General features: G+C 53.3%; 6 protein-coding genes across 6 annotated transcripts; 4 read left to right on the top strand and 2 right to left on the bottom strand.

Annotated features, from left to right (window-relative positions):
• Window positions 1–1,263: 1,263 nt before the first annotated feature.
• On the bottom strand, window positions 1,264–2,074 carry BDP55DRAFT_556208 (macro domain-containing protein; the record flags this gene model as incomplete). Its single annotated transcript, XM_060569563.1, has 2 exons — window positions 1,264–1,399; window positions 1,461–2,074. 2 exons carry the CDS (start codon window positions 2,072–2,074, stop codon window positions 1,264–1,266), a joined length of 750 nt encoding a protein of 249 aa, XP_060427664.1.
• Window positions 2,075–2,467: 393 nt separating this feature from the next.
• BDP55DRAFT_669816 (glutaminyl-tRNA synthetase) lies at window positions 2,468–5,152 on the top strand. The gene is made up of 4 exons (XM_060575332.1): window positions 2,468–3,168; window positions 3,221–3,480; window positions 3,543–4,783; window positions 4,839–5,152. Exons 1-4 carry the CDS (start codon window positions 2,825–2,827, stop codon window positions 4,917–4,919), a joined length of 1,926 nt encoding a protein of 641 aa, XP_060427663.1. The 5' UTR covers window positions 2,468–2,824; the 3' UTR covers window positions 4,920–5,152.
• A 72-nt stretch (window positions 5,153–5,224) lies between these two features.
• BDP55DRAFT_717189 (uncharacterized protein) lies at window positions 5,225–5,907 on the top strand (the record flags this gene model as incomplete). The annotated part of the gene is made up of 1 exon (XM_060578368.1): window positions 5,225–5,907. The coding sequence occupies one exon, from the start codon at window positions 5,225–5,227 to the stop codon at window positions 5,591–5,593; it is 369 nt and encodes a 122-aa protein (XP_060427662.1). The 3' UTR covers window positions 5,594–5,907.
• A 3,564-nt stretch (window positions 5,908–9,471) lies between these two features.
• Window positions 9,472–10,852, top strand: BDP55DRAFT_220665 (uncharacterized protein). The gene is made up of 2 exons (XM_060566076.1): window positions 9,472–10,262; window positions 10,316–10,852. Exons 1-2 carry the CDS (start codon window positions 9,777–9,779, stop codon window positions 10,436–10,438), a joined length of 609 nt encoding a protein of 202 aa, XP_060427661.1. The 5' UTR covers window positions 9,472–9,776; the 3' UTR covers window positions 10,439–10,852.
• Window positions 10,853–14,768: 3,916 nt separating this feature from the next.
• On the top strand, window positions 14,769–18,053 carry BDP55DRAFT_556238 (uncharacterized protein; the record flags this gene model as incomplete). The annotated part of the gene is made up of 1 exon (XM_060569565.1): window positions 14,769–18,053. The coding sequence occupies one exon, from the start codon at window positions 14,769–14,771 to the stop codon at window positions 18,051–18,053; it is 3,285 nt and encodes a 1,094-aa protein (XP_060427660.1).
• A 1,380-nt stretch (window positions 18,054–19,433) lies between these two features.
• BDP55DRAFT_730454 (uncharacterized protein) lies at window positions 19,434–19,777 on the bottom strand (the record flags this gene model as incomplete). Its single annotated transcript, XM_060579690.1, has 2 exons — window positions 19,434–19,505; window positions 19,598–19,777. The coding sequence occupies 2 exons, from the start codon at window positions 19,775–19,777 to the stop codon at window positions 19,434–19,436; spliced, it is 252 nt and encodes an 83-aa protein (XP_060427659.1).
• Window positions 19,778–21,001: the final 1,224 nt, after the last annotated feature.

The raw sequence follows: 21,001 nt of genomic DNA, 5'->3' as shown, positions 1-21,001 counted from the left end.
ATGTCGTTTTGTTCGATTCAGCAATTCGTTGGGTTTAATTTACACTCTGGTTGTCAAAATATCGTAACGCTTCGAAGCATGGAGGGAAGATGTCGCCAGTACAGAGTTCACGTGTGACCTTTCCCGCAAGTGCCTACCTGCGCCATAGACGTTTAGTCCAACGATTTCTCATGACCGACCTTGAGACGCGTTAGGTCCAAGTCAGAACTCTTCGCAATTAACGGGTTCACTTTAAAAAACACTAGTGTTTTAGACCCTCGTTTCGACCCTAGCTCCAATCGTAGTCTAAGGAGCTATCCTCAATTGAATCATTGAATGTTACACAAACAGTGGTGTCAAGCATCAATGATAATCATGGTTGCTTGAATGACTCCTCAAAGCTCCAATCGAGAGCGGAAGTTGCCTTTTACTTATTCATCTCATGATGTATATTGAGACAGACGATCAGCAATCAGAGCTCAATCAGGTACAACATCTCTGGTTTTCGTTAGCTTAATAAAGCCGCACGCGTAAAATTGGCCCGCTCTGATATTTCAAGCATTCCAAGTTACATTGGTTCAGGCTTTCAACCACGGTATTCTCATGGACTTCTTCTCACTCTTCAATTTCTCATTAGAGTATCTATATCATTGGGAAAGGACTTAACTTCTGGTGTTTATTGGATCGAGTAGAGCGAAGCACTGAATAAACCATTTCTAAGCAGGACCCTAGTCCCTGGCCTTCTACTCTCAATTTCTCACAGCAATTTGCTTGACTAGATATAAGGCTAGCCCAAAGGCATACTATGTCGCTCTAATCGCAAACATTTCTTGGGGTCTCCAATGTTTCTATGGACACCCTTTGACATTGCAACCGTGAGAACCCTCGTTGCAGGACAAGACTGGTGCATCTCAGTAATATCGCATTGGGAAAATTGGAAAAATTGGAGAGCACAACTGGGCAGGAGCTCATTCTCTAGGTTTTTCTGGCGTTGAAGTTGGAATTACGTGGGTCACGTGGGCAATTTGAGTCTTTGACCGATTATACGAAGGTTTGCAGGGAAGGCACGAACCCAAAGAAAGTGCAAAATCGATCATAGAGGCCAACAGACCTTGAAACTCTATTACCAGAGTCCTTCCGTATCGATAAAAGGTGGTATACTAAGCGGTTCGCTTTTTCCTGGTATAACTCCATAAACTCCCTAAGCCATCATGATGTCCAGTCGTAGTATCGTAAGCAGCTGCGCGCCGGCCAACTGCAGGTATCTCTTGGTGGGCTCTTCACCTACTGGGAAGGATCAGACTTGGGCACGCTAGGAAGCTCGGCCGCGATAGCCTTGGCCTCCTCTGTTTCCTTCTTTGAAGGGCCATCCTCGGTTTTCTTGTCTGTGGCTGGTTGGTCCTCGGGAGGGAAGAAGACACTGTGAAGAGAGGATTAGTAATTGATTGACTGCGCAAGGGAGATTCGGAATGTCGACATACGGAAGGGTCTCGTTGTAGGCTCTAACATCCTTCATCTCGAAGGTACAAAAGACAATCTTGTCCAGCTTATCGCCATCTTCTCCATCGAGGAACTCTCTCACGACTTCAACAGCAACAGGGGCCGCTTCCGAGCTCGGATAACCGTAGACACCGGTGCTCAGCGCGCTGAAAGCGATGCTGCGACAGCCGTTCTGGACAGCAAGCTTCAGGCTGGTATTGTAGCAACCTGCAAGCTTATCTTCGGAGACATCGGGTCTGAGCTCGTCGTAGACGGGACCGACAGCGTGGATGACCTTATTGCAAGGGAGGTTGTAGGCGCCCGTTATCTTGGCAGAACCAGTAGAGCAACCGTTCAGGGTCCTGCATTCCTGGAGTAGTCCCCGGCCGGCAGCGCGGTGGATCGCGCCGTCGACGCCGCCTCCTCCAAGAAGACTCGTGTTGGCGGCATTGACAATCGCATCGACGCCGAGTGTGGTGATATCGCCTCGGATCACGGCGACTTTTTGGTTATGCGACGCGTTATGGGAGAAGATGGCCCTCGGTGTGGAATGGATCTTGCCGAGCTTGTAGAGCAGCTCAACGGTCGGAATATCGGCGACGGCGGTGGTGACCATTTTGACTGCTTGTCGGATGGTCATAGGCGAGTTCGCGGGTTGCTTATTCGGGTTTGGTGTCGATGAATTGGCAGGTTTAGGAGCGGGCGCGGCGGGTTGATTTCGAGGTGTTGGTGACAAAGAAGCAGCCAATCGAAAACAGGAGAGGTGGGAGCCCATGACGAAAGACCCCGCGCTATTTAGGGACGGGAGCTTACTACGTAGGTTGTCAAACTGTCGGCGGTACGTACCCTTTGCTATCGAACGTGTAACTCCGATGAGTTACTTCTCAAGAATGGAGAAAAGTCGAGAATGTGTGAAGCTGAAATGTGGCAAGAGAGTTACTTATAGTTCAATTGCGAAAATTCCTCGAGCGCGCAAACCTTGAAGACGAAAGATTCCCACAAGGTAGCTGGCCATTAAGGCACTTCAGGAGGTTCGCAGCAATTCAGAGAGGTGCCTTATCGGAAGCTACTCCAATCGATAAGGATTTCATCTTATCGTCTCTTTGTCGCATGTCACAGGCGCAAGTGAGGGAGGCACGCTGAGCCAGTGCAATGACCCCTCCTTGGATCCATTTGAGTCATCCCCGCCGCGAAAGAAGACCTGGAGTGTTGCCCCGCCACCACAATCACACATTTTCCACGACGTGAACATCTCGTGGAGTCCAATTGAACAAACTTTGATTGCTCAGCGACCACGCCGTACTCCCAGTGTTCCACAGACTATACCTCCGATACTACCCTTCATCTCAGACCGAACACCGCAATCATGGCGGAGGCTGCAGCGGACCCCACCGCCAAGTTGGCCGAGTCAACGGCCAAGCTCCAGCTCGACGAGGAGACGGGAGAGATGGTCAGCAAAGGCGAGCTGAAGAAGAGAATGGCAAAACGAGCGAAGAAGGCCGCCACGGAAAAGGCAAAGGCTGCCAAGGACGCTGTCGCAAAGGCTGCCGGTGCAGGCGACAGCAAGCCCGCTCCGAAGCCCAAGGCGAAGCCCGAGGAGGTCGTCCTCGACCCGGAGGCCATGTTCAAGCAGGGCTTCCTCCAGGAGGTCTACAAGGAGAGGCCGTCGGATAATGTCGTCACGCGTTTCCCTCCCGAGCCCAATGGCTAGTACGTAAGCCCCAATGCTTATCTATATCACACCACTAACAGCTCTTTCCAGCTTGCATATTGGCCATGCCAAGGCCATCGCGGTCAACTTCGGTTTCGCCAAGTACCACGGAGGTGTCTGCTACCTGAGGTTCGACGATACCAACCCCGAGAAGGAGGAGGAGAGATATTTCACAGCCATTGAGGAGATGATCAGCTGGCTGGGTTTCACGCCCTACAAGATTACGTACTCGAGCGACAACTTCCAGAAGCTATACGACTTGGCCGAGAAGATGATCACCTTGGAGAAGGCATACGTATGCTACTGCGGCGGTAAGTTCCTTTCTTGGTGGCAGAAGCAGTGTTTTCTACGTTTGCTAATCATCCAAACTTAGACACTGAGATCAAACTCCAGCGTGGCGGCGAGAAGGGCGCTTCCCCTAGATTCCGATGCGAGCACGCGAACCACACCATTGAAGAGAACCTGCAAAAGTTCAGAGATATGAAGGATGGCAAATACAAGCCTAGAGAAGCATTCTTGCGCATGAAGCAGGATATCACCGACGGTAACCCCCAGATGTGGGATCTCGCAGCCTACCGCATCAAGACCGACACGCCTCACCACCGCACGGGATGGGACTGGAAGATTTACCCGACATACGATTTCACGCACTGCCTGTGTGATAGCTTCGAGGGTATCACCCACTCCCTCTGCACAACGGAATTCGTTCAGAGCCGTGTCTCGTACGAGTGGCTCAACAAGACTCTTGGCGTTTACGAGCCGATGCAGCGCGAGTACGGCCGTCTGGGTATAACGGGTACCGTCTTGTCAAAGAGAAAGATCCTTAAGCTGGTTGAGGAGAAGATTGTCCGCGGCTGGGACGACCCCCGTCTGTACACTCTGATCGGTATCAAGCGCCGTGGTGTACCTCCTCGTGCGATTCTCGACTTCGTCAACGAGCTGGGAGTCACAACGTCTGTCTCCGTCATCCAGATCAAGCGCTTTGAGCAGACGGTGCGCAAGTACCTGGAGCGCACTGTCCCCAGATTGATGATGGTTTTGGATCCCATCCCGGTTGTCATCGAAGATGCCGAGGCTACTGACGTGGAGCTTGCCTTCTCTCCTAAGGATCCTAACATGGGTTCACACACTATCAAGTTCACCCCGACGGTCTACATTGACCGCGCCGATTTCAGAGAGGTCGACAGCAAGGACTACTTCCGCCTTGCACCCAACAAGACGGTCGGTCTGCTCAACGCCCCCTTCCCCATCAAAGCTACTTCCTACACCAAAGATGAGGCGACAGGAAAGGTCATCGAGATTCGGGCTGTCTACGATAAGGAGACGAAGAAGCCCAAGGCTTTCATCAACTGGGTCGGAACCGAGGGTTCCAAGAAGGTCGAGGCCCGTATCCACAACTCTTTGTTCAAGAGCGAGAAGCCCGATGACGCCGAGGGCGGCTTCCTCAACGACATCAACCCCGAGAGTGAGGTCATCTACCCCGATGCGCTCATCGAGAGCGGATTCGACGAAGTCAAGAGACGTGCACCCTGGCCTGAGGCTGCGGGTGAGAGCGAGTTGGGTAAAGGTGGACCGGAGAGTGTTCGTTTCCAGGCGACGCGCATTGCCTACTTTGTAAGTTGCCCACAGGTGAAGCATAAAATTCGGATACAAGCTAACGCCCTAGTAGGCCATTGATTCTGACAGTACCGATGAGAAGATTATTCTCAACCGCATTGTGTCGCTGAAGGAGGATGCTGGAAAGGTTTAGGTTACAATTATTTCCGGGTTGGGACGTAAAGGTGGACAGATGGATCTGGGGAGCTTTCGGAGTTGCATAGATGGCGGGCTTGATAATACCAAACAAAATCCCACAACAAGCAGTGTGGTGAATCAGAACCTTTTTTGCAAAGAGTATTGATGGGGGTTTCCTTCAAGTGATTCACTGCAGTTCACGATACGGGCCTTTATATCAACACAACAACTTGGTATGTTGACGCACTCATCGCTCAATACCTACAACTACAACATCATCATACTCCACGTCGACTGAGTTGCGGAGCTACTTTCGATAAAATGAGATCCAGACAGTCTTCCCGGATGCTCGGGGCATTGTTGGCCGCTGGCTCCATATGTTTCGCCATACCGCAGGAGATATCGCAGGGTATCCGGCTGTTAGGGCCTCAAATTGGGGAGGTACCTCAAGAGCAGTCACCTTACGAAGAGATACCCTACAATGACACGCCACACGAAGACTCGCCCGAAGAACTGTCGCCTTATGGGCAGCCTTTATATGAGAAGCCTTCTCTCAACTCGCCAGCATACGAACGAGACCCAGCCATATCCATCATAGAATGGGAAGTCGGCAGCCCTGCGCTCTACACGGCGCGCTCTGTCGACGACCCAGATGCATGTCCCAAAGGAACAGGTAGACATTCCCTCTAGCCCTTCACTCCCTTCCACAACATCCCCCCGCCCCCAACCTTTTCAAACTCATCAAGACTGACGTCCCCTCCTTGAGTATCCTGTAATCTCCCCCGCAACTGGAACTGCTGCAAAAGATCAATGCCCTGCTGCGGGCCCGGCTGCTGCGCCCAGGGCTACGACTGCGTCGACGCCGCCATCGGCGTATGCTGCTCCCGAGGGAAGAAGCTCTGCGGCGGAATGTGTGTTAGTGGGGAGTGTTGTGGTGTCTCGGGCGGGTGTAGTCGGGATGAAAGGTGTTGGATGGGGAAGTGTTATCCGAAGGAGAGGGGGCCGCCGGTTTCTTCGGGGGCGGGCGTTGTGAAGCTAGTGCCGGCTACGGGGGGTGCGGGGCCGGTAGTGGGAATGGGAAAGAGTGTTCGGGATGTACGGGGTGGAGAGCCGGATGGGGGGAGGAGGGATTCAATGTTTGGTTTTGTTGTTCTGGTTGGGGTTTGGGTTGTTGATGAAGTTTGGGGGGGTTCACTTTGGGGGTAGGGGCGGAGGTTGCAAGCTGTCTGGTTAATGGTTCAAGTTGAGAGACAGATAGGAGGTTGTAGGAATGGCGTTCACGGAGTTCTTGGAGTTTTTATGAAGGTCTGTATGGTAACTAGATTTCGTTGCGTGTTGTTTGTTTACTGTCCCTCCAGATGTTTAGATGAATTGGTTTCCCGCCGACAGTACTACAATCTCAGAGGCTTGGGTTTGCTGGTGTTCCGGCTTTTAGAAACAGTTTCTCCCAGTCCATCAGTACTTGATCTTGATGATACAACCGGAAGAGCTTGAATAGGTGAAGACGTGTGAGACAACTATCGACAAAGGCCTGACAACATGGAGGCTAGACGTGTATTGGTAAGAAGAGCTCTTCGTCCTATCTTGATCGTCCTGATACGATGGACGGGCAGGGGGACCAGTGAGTTATGAACATGGGCTTTACTATTTATTGCAACATATGACATCCAGGGTCTCTTCAAAACTATACAGTCAGCCGGAAATACGGATAGTCAGCTATTGTCGGTTCAAGGAGCCCCTGACAAGCAACTGCGTTTCAAGGTTTCCCTTGCCAAGTCCATGTCCAGATTCGGCTGACCGAAACCCGTTCGTTAATAAATCACGGTTTTTGGTAGAAATGGCAAGGCGGATCGGTGCACCGGCTGCATTTCATCCCGAGGTCGAGGGCATAGTCCTCATAATCATGACGGCATTGCTGAGTCTTTGGTTTCCCGAAGCCGTGGTACTGGCTGCATGGGGTTGATGAGGGACAATCAATGTGATGCCTCTATCGTAGACAAATTCGGATCGGCATCGGAGGTCGCGACAAAGTTTTTCTCGAAATATGAAGGAAAGTCTAATGAGCGATATGGCTAATGAGATCCATTCAATTCATCAGAAATTGCGTCTGAGCATACAACAAGCTGCAGGCGGATGAATGAAGAGCGTGTTCGCATCTGAATATGGCAGTGGTTGTAATACTGTCATCTACTGAGTACCTTATTTTGGAGGCGAACGTGGATATGCAGATATTAGTTCATGAGCGATAGACTTTGAAGGTGCTCATCACACCGGTAATCAATTCGGACGACAAGGCTTCGTTCGCTGAGGATAGTCGGGCAAATGTGGAGGATAGGCGTGAAAAGTGTGTCCGTGGAGATTGATGGTGTGGCTGAAGATAGCACGTAATCAGGGTCCCTTCGGACGGAAGTTCCCAATTCTCAGGGCCGATTCGCCCGATGGCCGCTTTGGAAGGCCGGGCCCAAAAGGTTGGGTCTTGGCGTTCTTTCCGGCGTCACCGGTGATTTGTGAGAAGTGGCCGGCCGGATAACCTTAATCGGGGGCCGGGTCTGCAGACGGGTCCGTGCCTAAGGAGATTGGGAGTGAGGCGGGCGCATCTGATTCGTGGCTCGCCTGATAGGGCACAAGGGTGGGTCGCCAGACCTTATCCACACTTCAATATTGACCAATCATAGTGACGAGGTTGAGAGGACGGGTTGGAGGGGTGGATTGGTGGGATTCGGCCTGGCCCTTGCATGGAAGGTCCAGGGTTGAGTGAGTGACGCCAGGGAACCCCCTTGAAGGAAGAGGTAAAGCGTGCAAAAGGAAAATGGGATGTGTGTGGTGTTCTTCTTTTGCTCCCCTCTCAACTTTCGACGAGTTGCTGCGGTCTGTTGCCCTTTGCTCGGAAGATTTGAACTGTCATCTGAGGAGATGCGGCGAACTCGGGGGTTTGGGGCAACTATATTTCAATCAATCCAACGCCCTATATATCTGGTTCGTCAATCGAGTCATGAACTCTTGTCAAGGTATGTACTCCGTATACCGCCTCATTTGGTCTAGATGATCCCTCTCTTTTTGAGTTGAGTGAGATTATCCACCCACCGGCCGAGAAGAACTTTCGTGTAACATGAAAAGAGGAGAGGGGAAAAAGGAACTTTGCTGGACCCTGCTTGCCGTGCCGCAAATCCCAATGTGATTTTTTTTCTTTCCCACGATGCGGTGGTGCACGATGTACACTGGCGGCTCGCGTGCGGCGCAACAGGCGGGGGAAAACGCCCGGCTAAGCGGGCGAAGGAATGCGAGAGCTCCAAATGGGTCCTAGTCCGATATGTACCTGGCAACGACGAGTGGAAGTGCGCGTTCCTTTGGGTCTTTTTTTGCGTTGGATATTCGAAGTAGTAGTCGTACAATAGATTTATGTTGGACGCATCGTGTCTGGATCATCTTTGCATGTGGTTTGTCAATTCGTGTTGGTGCTTACTGGTGCAATTTCAAAGGCGGGACATGGCTGAAGAGACACCACTCAGAAAAGAGACACCAGCAGGCAGCCGTTTGAGACTTTTCTGTTCTTCCCTTTTCGGCTGTTGGTAATACCGCACTTTTTTCCCTGCTCTTTTTTTCTTTCCTTCTCATCTTATGCGCGCCCAGTCTTTGTCGCCCGGTCTCGCCCTGGGAAGGTACGAAGTCGGACGTGCTCCTGAGTCCTGCCTTCCCAACTCTCCACCATACCTGCGCGCCTGCCTCACGACCGCTGCTCTTTCCAATTGCTTGTTCCTCCCTTCCTCGCCTCCTTCCTTCTGTGTAGCCGCCAATCCTTCCCATCGTGACCCCAAATTCCGTGGTTCCTTCCTATTAGCTTAGCTTAGCTCCTTCTCGCTTGCCTTGAATGCTTGGCTGACGGCCACCTTTAGCCGTGGCTTCTTCGTTGGGTTCGCCCAAACAAACGTGACTGTGTTTCTTTCCTCCCCTTCTCCTCTGCTTTCGCAATCTTCGCGACTCTTGCAAACTTGATCCTCATCTCAAACGCGACATCCGTACATTCACACCTGCAAACCTACATACAGTAGCCTCTCGCTGTTTGTCTGTCCCGTTTGTCGCAGAGGGTGGATTGCGCGTTCTTTCATCGCAACTCGGCAACGTCAAGCACCTCATCGACTGCGATCCCCCTTCATCAGATCGTTTCCACTTCGGTCCCATCTCCTTGGATTGTGCCCTTCCCAACGCGAAACTCTCCGGCAATCGACCGCACTTCAGCGATCCTCCCTCCATTGCAACCATCATCCTCTTCCAGACATCCAGTGGTTCCCGTTGTCGCGCTCTACAATTCCCTCGAGAAAGCACCTGTACTCCGCAAACGTCTTATCAAACACCAACCACATCCTGGCCACATTCACCACCCCTCCACGCGTCCACCGTCACTTCGCTGCCCATTTCGCACCCTACTCAACGGCGATATTCCTGGCAGCGCCACACTTTAAGCTCAGAACGCTGCGACGCTCCCCTCCCCTCCCTCCGCAGAGGCCACTTACTAGTCCCGGCGTCATCAAGCAGCACTAGCACGCCCTCCAAGTCTCCAACCCGTGGCCCCTTTGGTTCCTCGAGAAGGGGGAAAAAAGTTCACGTCGTATCGCCCGCCGCGATATACGGTGACCCGGAGATCCCAGTCGAACCTGGAAAGTACGGATAGTCAGCCTGCACACACTTGCTGACGCCTGTGGCCTGCCTGGCTCGTCCTTGCAACCTCGACGTTCCACTCAAACAGGCCTTCTGGCGACCCGCTCCCGCTCCGGCTTGCTGCTGGTTGCGGTCAATCTATCTGGCTACGTGCCTGTCAGCCAGTCTCGTCGAACGAAGAGGGTCCCATGAATAGAAGTCCATTTAGGTAGCTAGAATGCCACCTTCGCCGTCGTCGCCACCCCCAATCCTCGCCATTACGGCCACTTATCTACACCTGCTGGCCCAACATCTTCCCCGGCCCATCTACGAAGTCCTCCAAAAGGTTCACCACCACATTGCGCGCTCCTTCGCCGCCGTCGCCTCTTCTGCCATCGTCGTTCGCATACACTCTTTTATCCCTGCCCAAATGCATCGCCCACTGGGCTTCTCGGCCTTTCTGGTCACGCTATTCCTGATATTCGGGCTACCCGTCATCCTCGCCCAGAGCGAGCCGTTCCACTGTTATCCGTACCCGCCCGCCGATAAGTTAGCGAGTCCCTTCATCACCCTGCAGCCGCATTGTTGTAAGGGCACAATCGACAATAAGTTGAGAGTTGGCAACGACTGCGAATTGGCGAACGGAGGAAAATACAAGACAAAGTTTGGACAGGATCTGGGAACGTGTGCGACGGGCTGGGTGGACGCGTGCTGTATGCGACTGGTATGCTCACATCAGACTGTCCTGTTCGGAGTTATCACTAACGGCTGACCTAGCATTACCCGCCCGAGATTGCACGGCCAGAAATGTCGTATTGCGACGCAGGCTTCCTCGTCAAGGCCGAGGCGAAGAACATTATCGATGCCCGAAGCTGGAACCCGAAGAAGTACGGAATTTGATGACAGGCAGCAAGAACGGGAACATCAATCACACGAACATGGCCACGGGAATTCGAGCTTTATTCGATGACATTCAGCAACGGCAGGGTCAGGCGAAGCTAGCGAAATATGGGCACACCTCCACGGTTCACGATGCCCCAGGATATCCGGCGTGGGGCGAGAGATCGAGCGAGACCCAGCGAAACCCCAGCGGCTTCAGCGAGTCAGGGAATCTCCATCGCCGCAACGATCCGAGGGAAGAGAGCCTCGACCAGCCCAAGAGCACTCAGAAGCCGCCGTGTGCTGTTTGAGAGGGGAAAAACACACCAACACCTAATACGACTGGCGAAACACAGGCATTTAGGCGTTTTGCGGGCGACGACTGCATTATGATGGCACGATTGCGACGGTCGCCCTCGTTCGAAACAACTTAGGGCTTCCGCATTATATACCCAGGGTGACTGATTTTCGTTACCTACCATTTGCATCTTATCTTGTACAACAAAGCAGACAGAATTTTTTTAGACGAGGGGCCGGAAGAGGGGGCCGAGGGGAAACGAAACACAGATGATTGACTGCCGGAGGCCGTGTGTCACCATGGTCTAGTCAAGTTCACCTTACTACGTATACCTAGTGTGTGTATTATTAGGAGTGTCTCATGGTTGTCAGTCAATCCGATCTCCGCATTTCGGAATAGTTTGACCCTCATCGGTTCTCATCGGACATGATCATCGCCCAGTCTGCCCGCTATCTAGGTGTCGTGCTGCCCTGCCTTTCTGATGAAGATGAGGACGACGGCCATGGCGCGAGAAGATGAGTAGAGTTGACTATTTGACGAGGAGTCAGCAATGCGATGCCGTCTTGTTATCGTCCAACTGTTCGGTGTCAAAGCCTCTGGAAAATGGCCTGACTGTCATAGTTGTTCACGCCCGACCGAACTATCGAGTGGCGATGGCGTCGGGTTCGGTATGCACGTGTCACCCCGCGGGGTAGGTACTGGATGGTGGCGAGCGGTTCAATCGGCTGCGACGGTCAGCCCTGTGAGAAGAAAAGGGTTGGACCAGTGCAGCAGACTGGCGAACTCCTGTAGGTTGACCATGTTTTTGGAGGGGGGACCTCAGTCGAATGAAGCGATCCCGTCGGGCAGATTACTCGGGAGTCGGAACCTAGGTGAGGCATAGCAGCGAAGATGGCGAACTCTGCCCGTGAGATACGCGGATCTACGAGGGAGCCGACGAGATTGCTTGATATTCTAGCTGTTAGGTTTGGCTCACCACCAAGTAGGTAGCAACATCCTGCGCGGGCAGTACAACTCTCTTGATTACAATTTCTTTTCTGCCCAGTAGCTGTTTGCAACAATGACAAAACCTGTGGAGAAGTTTAAGGGTAGCATTCTATGCGATTTTGGTGGGAGATACAAAGCGATACCGAAAACTCAGAGCTCAATGAGATAGGTAGGCAGATACTCATCGTAGTTGAAGCACTTTCATCCACATGAATGGTCCAAAGCCCAACGTTGGTTTAATGACGACATGCTTTACTTTATTATTATACTGGACTACTTACCCGTTCATTCTAGTTGTTGAAAGGCGTTCGGACGGTTATAATTGAGTGAGAACGCGAGTACGATAAGAACCATTTCGAGGTGCATCTTTCTGCAGGATGATGTGCAGCTATGGGGCATTCTGAGCAGAGAAGCAATTGAGGTAAGCTTTGCTCACAGCTTTGGTTGCAGCTTGCAGCTTGCACAGACCGTCCCGTTAGCCACAGTACGTATTTCTCCAGTCAACCTTGAGAGGCACGACGAGGGTGGGGCATCGGATTAATCGGTACGTATCGTCCATCCCGATCCGACCTCATGTCCTCCAGTCCTCCGGAAGAGATGTTCCCGTTTCATCTTTTCTTTTCGGGGCACCTCACGACTCTGTCCGTTGAGCGCAGACTACCACCATTCTTTCACCCAATACTCCCGGACGGTATCGAACCTCCTTTCGATGATGAATGTGGTTCCCCTGGCGTTTCCAATTGGACGAGTATCTATCGAAAGGAAACTCTGGACAAACCATCTGCACCCCTGGTGATCATAGTGGTCTCTTTACACTCGTCTGTGTCTCCCTGCTAGCTGCAGATCACTCTCCACGTTCTTCTTCTTTTGGGTGGAGAGAGGAGCAAGACCCAGCTCGCAACATGGTCGGTTCTGTCCGTCACACGCGCAGCTGGGCAGCGGACTTTAATGCAGGTGGGAAGAACTGAAGAAGAAGTCTAAGTGGACTCTTTTCCTAGTCTGGCACTCTGGACACAGTGGACAGGAGTCGAGGGGATAAGACAAGCACACGACGAAACCGGGGTCTGTGACACTCTGTCACACAGCCGCCACACGCGGCAGTTTCACCGTGCCCAGTCGGGACCAATAACATTAACCTCCCGTTAGCCTCCAATGCCTCTCCCGACTGCCTCTCATGCCCTCCACCCAATCGTCTTGAACCTCCTCGACCTCGCCCGTTCAGCCAGCCTCACATCCCCCACGGGCGCCCGACCAACCTGCTTCTGAAACTGGCCCGCTGCCTCTGCACGACTGTCTCCCTAGACCGTGCTTGAAGTTTCCTGTGCCTGTGCCTGTGCCTGGTCCGTCGTCAAGTCGTTGTCTGCCAAGCGGCAGTAACATGTCCTCCTAACCCCGTATTGGGATGAAAGCCACCATCAGAGAACTTGGAACGCCGAGGTGACAGAAGACAGCGACACAAGACAGCTCGGCACGATCTTTGATGGCAGGCTGGCAGGACTGACTGGCATGCCAGCCGAGCGGCGTCTTCCCCGCCCGTCGTCTGCCCCTCCACCCCTCCCTCCCTTCTTACTTCTAAGAAGTGTTCCTGACTACTCCTCTTATATCATGCGACAACCTGTGATCGTCCGCGGGGTTGGAGCAAGGCTGCTCCCTTCCTTTCTCCTTCCGAGCCCTTAGATTGGGTCTCTCCTTTCTCTTCCCCTTGTTCTTAATATTCTTATTCGACTGTTACCGACTTACCTCACCCTGGGCTGGTACCAGTCAATGAGAGGCCTACTGAGAGAAAATCCCATCCGGATTCCCAAACATCATTCATGCAAAATTGCGCGTATAGAGTAATAAGGCGCCGGGCAACTCTTCCCTGCGGCTCATCCAAGGTTCCAGTTCCACTTCATCAGACAAGCTAGGTCGTTGCCACCACACTCGTTCTGTGCTGGTTGGCTTGCTGGTTACCACCATCTTCCTGCCCGCTTCTCCGCTCTTTTGTACCGTTGTTCGCCTCAATCTACTCGCAACAAGCGCGCTCTTAATCCCAATTCTAATCCAGAGGATCGACAAACACCCCGACCATTGATCTTCGTTTCCTCCCGCGAAGGGGGCGAGCCAAAGAGAAACAAAACAAACAGAGACGCTTGGGACGTCAAACACCACAACGACAACTCGAGGGACGATGAACATCAGTTGACGGTAGACCCCGTCACCCTCCCCTCCCTCTTTCGACTGGACTTGTCCGTCGCTCGAGAAGACGATCCCGCCTGCCTCCCTCTCCTCTGATCAATGGCATCCGAGGCGAGGGCCAGGGCAAATGTGCCCCGCAGAGTAGGGAAGCAGACCACGAATGGCATGGACTCCTATCATCGTTACGTAGCAGAATCAAGTACGCCGCCGCCGCCGCTACCACAAGGGGATATCATCGCCCGGCCGTATACCAGTCACTCCCGTTCCTTTAGCACGCCGCGTCCCTCAATATTAGAACCGCCTTCGTCAAGTAGCAGCAGCGACCCAGAGCAATCGAGAGCGCTGCCAGTGCCCGAAATCACCATTAGCAGCCCAGGGAAACCGCCGAGGGCCAACCCACGATACTCATTAACTCCTCGCCAGGCAACATTCCCGCCGATCAACGCTCAAAGACTAGCGGTGCCTGGGGTGAGGCCACCTCCACCCACGCAACAGATACCACCAGCCCCGCGAATACAAAGAGTTCAACCACGACCACTGGTGCCCACACCACCAACTACGGCCGATTCCGATGATGCGAGGAAACGAGATGGGTTAATCGACGTCGTTCTTCCGTATAGACCGTTCTATCTCCAGAGAAGGGTACTAAGCTCTTTTGCGGTCCTCTTCGCCGGACTCATGGTCACCGTAGAAGCTGTGCTGGATCTATCAAATAAAAGAGGAGGACTTGGTTCACCCGACCATGGGTTCAGATATCTGTGGCAGTACGGGTCGGCCTTCATATTCACCTGTATTGCCGCGCTCTGGGCAAGACCGGAACATCAAGCAAAAGCGAGCGCGCCGTGGCTGCGGATGGCAAAAGGACCTGCGAGCGTGGACCGAACCCTGATGCTCGACTATGTCTTCATGTTCGAGCCGTGGACCATAGCGAAAGCGACAAAGAATCGGGACTGGCTCGTTGCGGCTACGGCATCTGTCGGCTTGACGCTCAAACTCATCATCGTCATTGCTGTGGCACTCGTCAGTCCGACGTTCCAGATTGTGACTGCTCGAGGTGCGAGCTTGAACCTACACAACACGTTCGTGAACGATCCTACTGGGTTACGGAATGCTGGTGCCCTGCCTTTCTTTACGATGACCGCCCTCCAGACGAAAGGCCTCAACTTCCCAGACGGTACTTCGAAAGAATTCGCCTTCCAATCATTTTCTGCTGACTTGCCCGCTACTGCTGAGCTGAGGACCAACGTCGATGGCTTCGAATCCGAAATCGAGTGCGAGCCGGCACAGTTCAGCCTAACTGGTGTCCAGTTCATCCAAGCTTCGGATGTTCAGCTCAACGCCACCATATCGACCCCGAATTGCACCCTGACGCAGACCATCCCTAATATGGCGCTGATTGGCTTCACGCTTCCTACCTTCTTCATGGCGTTCCAGGCTGGGATGTGCGGGAATTCGCCATTCCCCGACGATGGAAGGGTCGTCATCATGACGGGAGCAATTCAGATCAACGAATCCAGTGTACCGACGGAGAGCGACGTTTTCAATGTGCCCATTTCGGGTGCTGTCTCAAGGTCCGCGGCACTCATCTGCCGTCCGTCATACTTCCTCACAAGAGTCCATGTCACCAAGAACAACACGCAACTCATCAAAATCGAACGCAACCGCTCGGCAGCCAACAAGACTCTCGATCAGGTCCACCCTTGGGACATCGTCCAAGGGCACTTCAACTCCTATCCCACTGATTCGCAGATTCTCGCAGCGATACCGAACATCAACAGCCGGTACCCCGGCATTGCCATTGTCGCTTCCGATGCCGTCATGAACTCGGCCGTCGCTATGCAGATCAAAGACAATGGGCTTCCTCCGATTGAGACCTTCTTGAAGACAGACAACCTCACGCAGATCTCGACGGCGTACTGGAAGCAGTATACCGCTCTCGTCGCACGCAGCTCGATGATGGGCGAAACGCAAGAGAAATCTACCGGTACGGCCGTCATCATTGGTGAGCGACTTAATGTTCGCCAAATCCCAGCGCACCTCCTGTCTGGACTCCTGGGCTTCGTTCTCATGCTCGTGCTCGCCGCGATTGCACTAGCGCCGGGAAAGGGCTTCTTGCCCCGCGACCCCAATACCATCATCAATATGGCCACCCTTCTCGCTCACAGCCGCCAGCTTCTTCAGTGTCTGCGCGGCACGGGTGCCGCCGACACATCGATCGTGCGGGAGAAGCTTCTCGGCACGAACTACTACACTGGTGTTGAGCCCTACGAAAAGGCAGAAAAGGAAGCAAGGGGATACTTCAAGATCTTTGGCGGTGCTCCGCCCCCTCAGAACCAGCCGCCCGAATTTGTGCGAAACGTGGACTGGAAGCACCCGTTGCCGCTGCGCCCCTGGGCCAGGCTCGCCGCTGTGATGACTATGATTGGCATGATTGTCGCCCTTGAGGTTGTGCTTCGCATATCGAATGCACGTGCGGGCATCGCGACGACCAAGGCTAATACCGATCGTCACTTTCTATGGACGACAGGGACTGGTGTCATTTTCGGTCTTGTGGTGCTGTACCTCGCTGCCGCAGACTGCGCGACACGATGTCTAGCGCCATACGCGAAGCTCAAGGAGGGGGGATCCTTCGAGACGACAGTTCACCTTGACTTCATGGACAAGTCCAAGCATAGAATTCTGTTCGATGCTGTCAAGACACAAAACATCGCCGTCGTTTTCACTACCACCGCTCTAATCGTCGCGTCGCTCCTGGCGACCTTCTCGGGTGCTCTCTATAGTACGACACCGATCCCATCTACGCGGCCAGTAAACCTTCAGACTCTCGACAGCTTCATCAATGCGTCGGCGCCTTGTCCTACCTGCACCACCGATACTCTCCTGGCCTCCTTGATCCTCGATGCGAACCTGACTTTCCCGTCCTTTACCTTTGAGGACCTCAACTTCAACAGCCTGCAACTTTCGGAGCCCCTCGACATGAAAGATGGTGCTGGCACGATCATCGCTACGGTGCCTGCCCTTCGCTCGCGGCTCGACTGCAGACTCTACCCGCAATCGGAGATCAACACAAACTTTATTGTCCCCGACATACCGAATCAGTTCTCGCAGGACATGAAGGTTAACATCGCCGGGGAGCCATGTCTCGACCCGTCGGTCCGATCCAACGCCGTCTTACCACCGGGGGTGTCTCCCTCGTCCGTCTTCGGCGTCGCCACACCACGGTCTGCCGCTTCGTCTCAGTGCTCCGATTTCACCTACGTCTGGGGTCAACTCTCTGATACTACCCCCATGCAAGTGGGCTACATCTCAGCCTTGGGCTGTAACGAGACGCTCGAGACCGTCACAGCCAAGATCCGCCTTACTGGTGCCTCGCTGCACGTGGACACCACCTACCCTCCCGTCGTCCAGGAAAACACCGCCAAGCCAATCAAGCTTAGGTTGCTTCCCCTGCAATACGGACTTCTGGCCAATTTGACCACGGGCAACCAGCTCGACCCCTTCTTCAGCTCCCTCGTCACATCGCGATTCGCGGTACCCGCGGGGAACTTGGGCGATCCGGGCCTGGGCAAGAGCGGTCTCGTGGCGGACGCCATTGTTCGGCAGCACGGCATCCTTCGCGCGCAGAACCTCAATGTTAACTCCCGCCGTCGCCTACCCGATATCACGGCACAGCAAACCATTCCCGCCATGCTGGAGTCGACGTCCGTCACCTCGCTGCGGCGCCTGGTGCAAGATAACGCCTCGACGCGCATCATCCAGTCCGTGCTCGGTCTTCTTATCGCCCTGACGCTCGTGGCGTGGCTCCTCACGCCCGGGACGGATACTATACTCCCGCGGAACCCGTGCAGTATCGCCTCCGTGGCGGCACTACTGGCCGACGGCAATGTCTTTGGCTTCTTGGGCCGTGGGGCGGAGTGGCAGGCGACGGAGGAGATGAAGCGTAGTTTCTTGGACGGGAGCCATTCGATGGGGTTCAAGATCGGCTATGAGCGGGTGAGGAAGCGGAGAGGCGCGGAGGATGTAAACGGGGTTAGAGGAGACGGGGATATGGCGTACGGCATCAACGTCAAGCGCGGGGGCGGGTGGGGTGGAGGTGAGGATGTTGGGCTTGGGATCTTGGCGAGGGTGAATGGGGCGCAGAGGGGGTTTGTTAGGGGATGGGGGAAGATGTGAGCTTTCTTCTCGGTCCCCGATTTTCTTTTTGTTTATTTCTTGTATTACACATGTTTGGTCTGTATAGTAGCCGGTGAGTCTTTTTTCTTTTTCTCTTTTTCTCTGGAGTTTTTCGTTTGTCTAGGGACGAACTTTGGGAGCGGGATGATACCATATGCGAGAACTCTTTTTCAGAAAAGAAAATGGGAAGAAACGGGAACCATGGGGAGTCTCGGGTTTGAGATCATGGTTATTATTCCTTTTGAATGTACTTTTATCTAGTCGTACTTTAGTCTGACCAATGTTGAAACATTTGGATGGGATTTATTAATTCTCTGAGATGTTCAAGCGCGAAGGGTTGCGACGTTGTTGATCTAGCGGCTGGATGGGAGCGCGAGTTATGACGAGGATGCGGCTCTCTCAGCCCATGGGGAATGTTGCCGTCGTCGCAGGAAGCCTGTTGCCAAGTCTGCAATTCCAACGTGGAAGAACGGTTGGTCAAGTGTAAATGACTTCAATCTAGCGACACAAATCCCGATTGCGATATCCTTCTCACTTCACCCGCAACCAGGTACGTGAAGATGCGATGGAGATACCGATACAGAGAGCGGTCCCGAATGTAACCTCTCCTCATGAGGCTCTCAACGTAGTCAAGATGAGGGGGGGCTCAGCACTAACTCTTACTTTCTTAGCAGTGGCGGTGTCAGCGGCGATAAGTGCTCTGCAGTAAGACGTTTGAGTGCTGTGTGCCTAGCTGTAAAGTGCCCAGCGTTCCTCATCCCGGCGACGATCGACTCGGCAAAGTGGGTTTCGTGCATTCGGGTCCCTCGGGTCTCGGGGATAGCGGGGACGGGGGGAGGGGATATGCCGCTCGGTGGGCCCGAAGTGCCGTCGGAAGATTTTTGAGGGACATCGTGAACGGTAAGAGTGTTTTGCTTGGGAGGTATATGTTGTGAGGTAAGGTATAGGAGTGGATGGAAAGGGGGCTTGAGGGAAGGGTGGTAGGTGTGGTTAGGTGGTGAGTCTTGGCTGCGGGAGACGAGCGCCTTGAATCGTGTCTGGGGTCTTGGCGGGTTATGCGATCTAGAAGCGGCGTGGCGCCGGGAAGAACGGACGTCACGGCAGATGCTATTGATAATGGTGACGAGCAGCAGAGTAGAGACTGTGGGAGGAAAGAGAACATTGCAGACAGGAAAGGTGGTACGTGAGATTTTCTTTATGCTGGTTTTGATCAGGTTTGGATATCATGTCCCCCCAATGTAAGCGCCTATTCGCTTTCCTCATATTTTTTGTCCCTGTTTCCCGTCTATTGTCAAGCGGACTGTAAAGTCCACTGCGGACATGCAGGAAAGTTCAACTCCATGTTTTCGAAAAGATGAGAACCATAAAAGAAATGCTGGTCTAATTGGGTCCCGAGTCAGCCATGTCCACATCTATTGCAAGTCTGGCCCCTCCAGGGTGAGAGATTCTGCCCTAGGAGAGGGGGAGGAGAGCAAACACACACCATGCGAAGCAATTGAAAGTCGTGTCTCTTGAGAGAGAGAGTGTGTGTGGTGCATCTAGACAATGCTGCAAGTGCATCCGATGCGCTTCTCGGGGTCGACGCTTGGGAAGCCGACGCAGATGCGGCCCTCGGCCTCGCAGTTGACGTTGCTCTCGCCACAGACGGTGTCGGTGCAGGGGCCGTCGAAGCGGGCGGCGACGGTGGCGGCGAGGAGGGAGACGATGGCGAAGACGGCGCGCATTTTGGCGGTTGGTTGTGGTTTTGAGTTGAGGTTTGGGGTTTGAGGTGGAGGAGTTTGGATGGTTGTGAGAGAGGGTTTGAATTGGAGTTGTGTGGGTGAAGTGGGATGTTGATGGTGATGGGATGACAGCAGGAGAGAAAAGGCGGGATGATCACTTTCTTCTTATACACTGATCCTTCACGTTGAATACTCGAGTCAAATTCTACGGGATGGACACGATAAACTTTGGAAACATTATGCCAAGGCCTTTGGGGCATGGATGAAGGGTGGTGAGGTTAGTCTGTTGAGGTTGACACCGCCCTCTTTCCGCGAACTTGCGAGGCTAACTTGGCTTGGATGCCTTTGCAAGAAGAATACCAAGGCTCTCGCAACTTCTTGGAAAGTGCTCGAGATCTGCTCGATGTGGTTACAAGGAGGATGCTATTTTCGAGGTTGCTGGTATCCGTAGCGGAGCTGTCCTGAACCACTTGGTCAGTGAGTAGTGGTCAGTCAAGCACATGATTATGCCTCAGAGGCCGGCAAATTTACAAGCCTACGGAGTACTGTGGTATTGTGGATTAGCTGATGGCCTAGGTTGTTCACCTTGAGGTCCGTTCTGCGTACTTGGCGAACGGCAAAATCCGATACGGAGAGGTCGACGACCAGTAGGTAAGGTAGTGGGTGAGTACGGAGTAGAGAGGACGGTGTGAGGACGGGGATCGGCCTGCTGTCCGCAGTTCGCTGCTGCTGCTGGGCTGCTGCACCGGCTCTGCTTGGATGGTCTTGGCGGCCTGCGTGGGCAGTGTTTGGGGCTATTAAAAGCCCATCGAGTATATGAGCTTGATCAGTGCTCTTGGCGATGAGGTGTTTCCAATCCACCTCTTGGCGGCCCTTCCGTTGGCTAGGTATCCGTAGTAGGCGGTAGGCGAAGTTTATCCATTGAATCGCAAGACAAGACTTTCAAGGTTTTGACATGGATTGGCTGGATTAGGCTGGGCTGCTGAGCTGCTCAGTCATGATGTTCTCCATACGGGGCAGTATTCATACGGATACATCTCTACAGGCGCATTGGCTATCCTGCCCTGCTCCCTCATGGCAAAGGTGACGGGTAATTTGACGGACAATTAACCGGGGAATTTCCTCTTGGGAAATTTGATGGGTAAGGAAATATGTCGCGTGAGTCTTTTTCTCTTCTAGAGTCTCATGTCTTGGCATTCTGTCTGCGAGATGGCAACTAGAGAATTC

Source organism: Colletotrichum godetiae (genome assembly GCF_030913485.1).
Source record: "Colletotrichum godetiae strain CBS 193.32 chromosome Unknown BDP55scaffold_30, whole genome shotgun sequence".
Lineage (NCBI taxonomy): Eukaryota > Fungi > Ascomycota > Sordariomycetes > Glomerellales > Glomerellaceae > Colletotrichum > Colletotrichum godetiae.
Note: the sequence above shows the minus strand (reverse complement) of the source record. Positions and strands in the feature narration are given on the sequence as shown.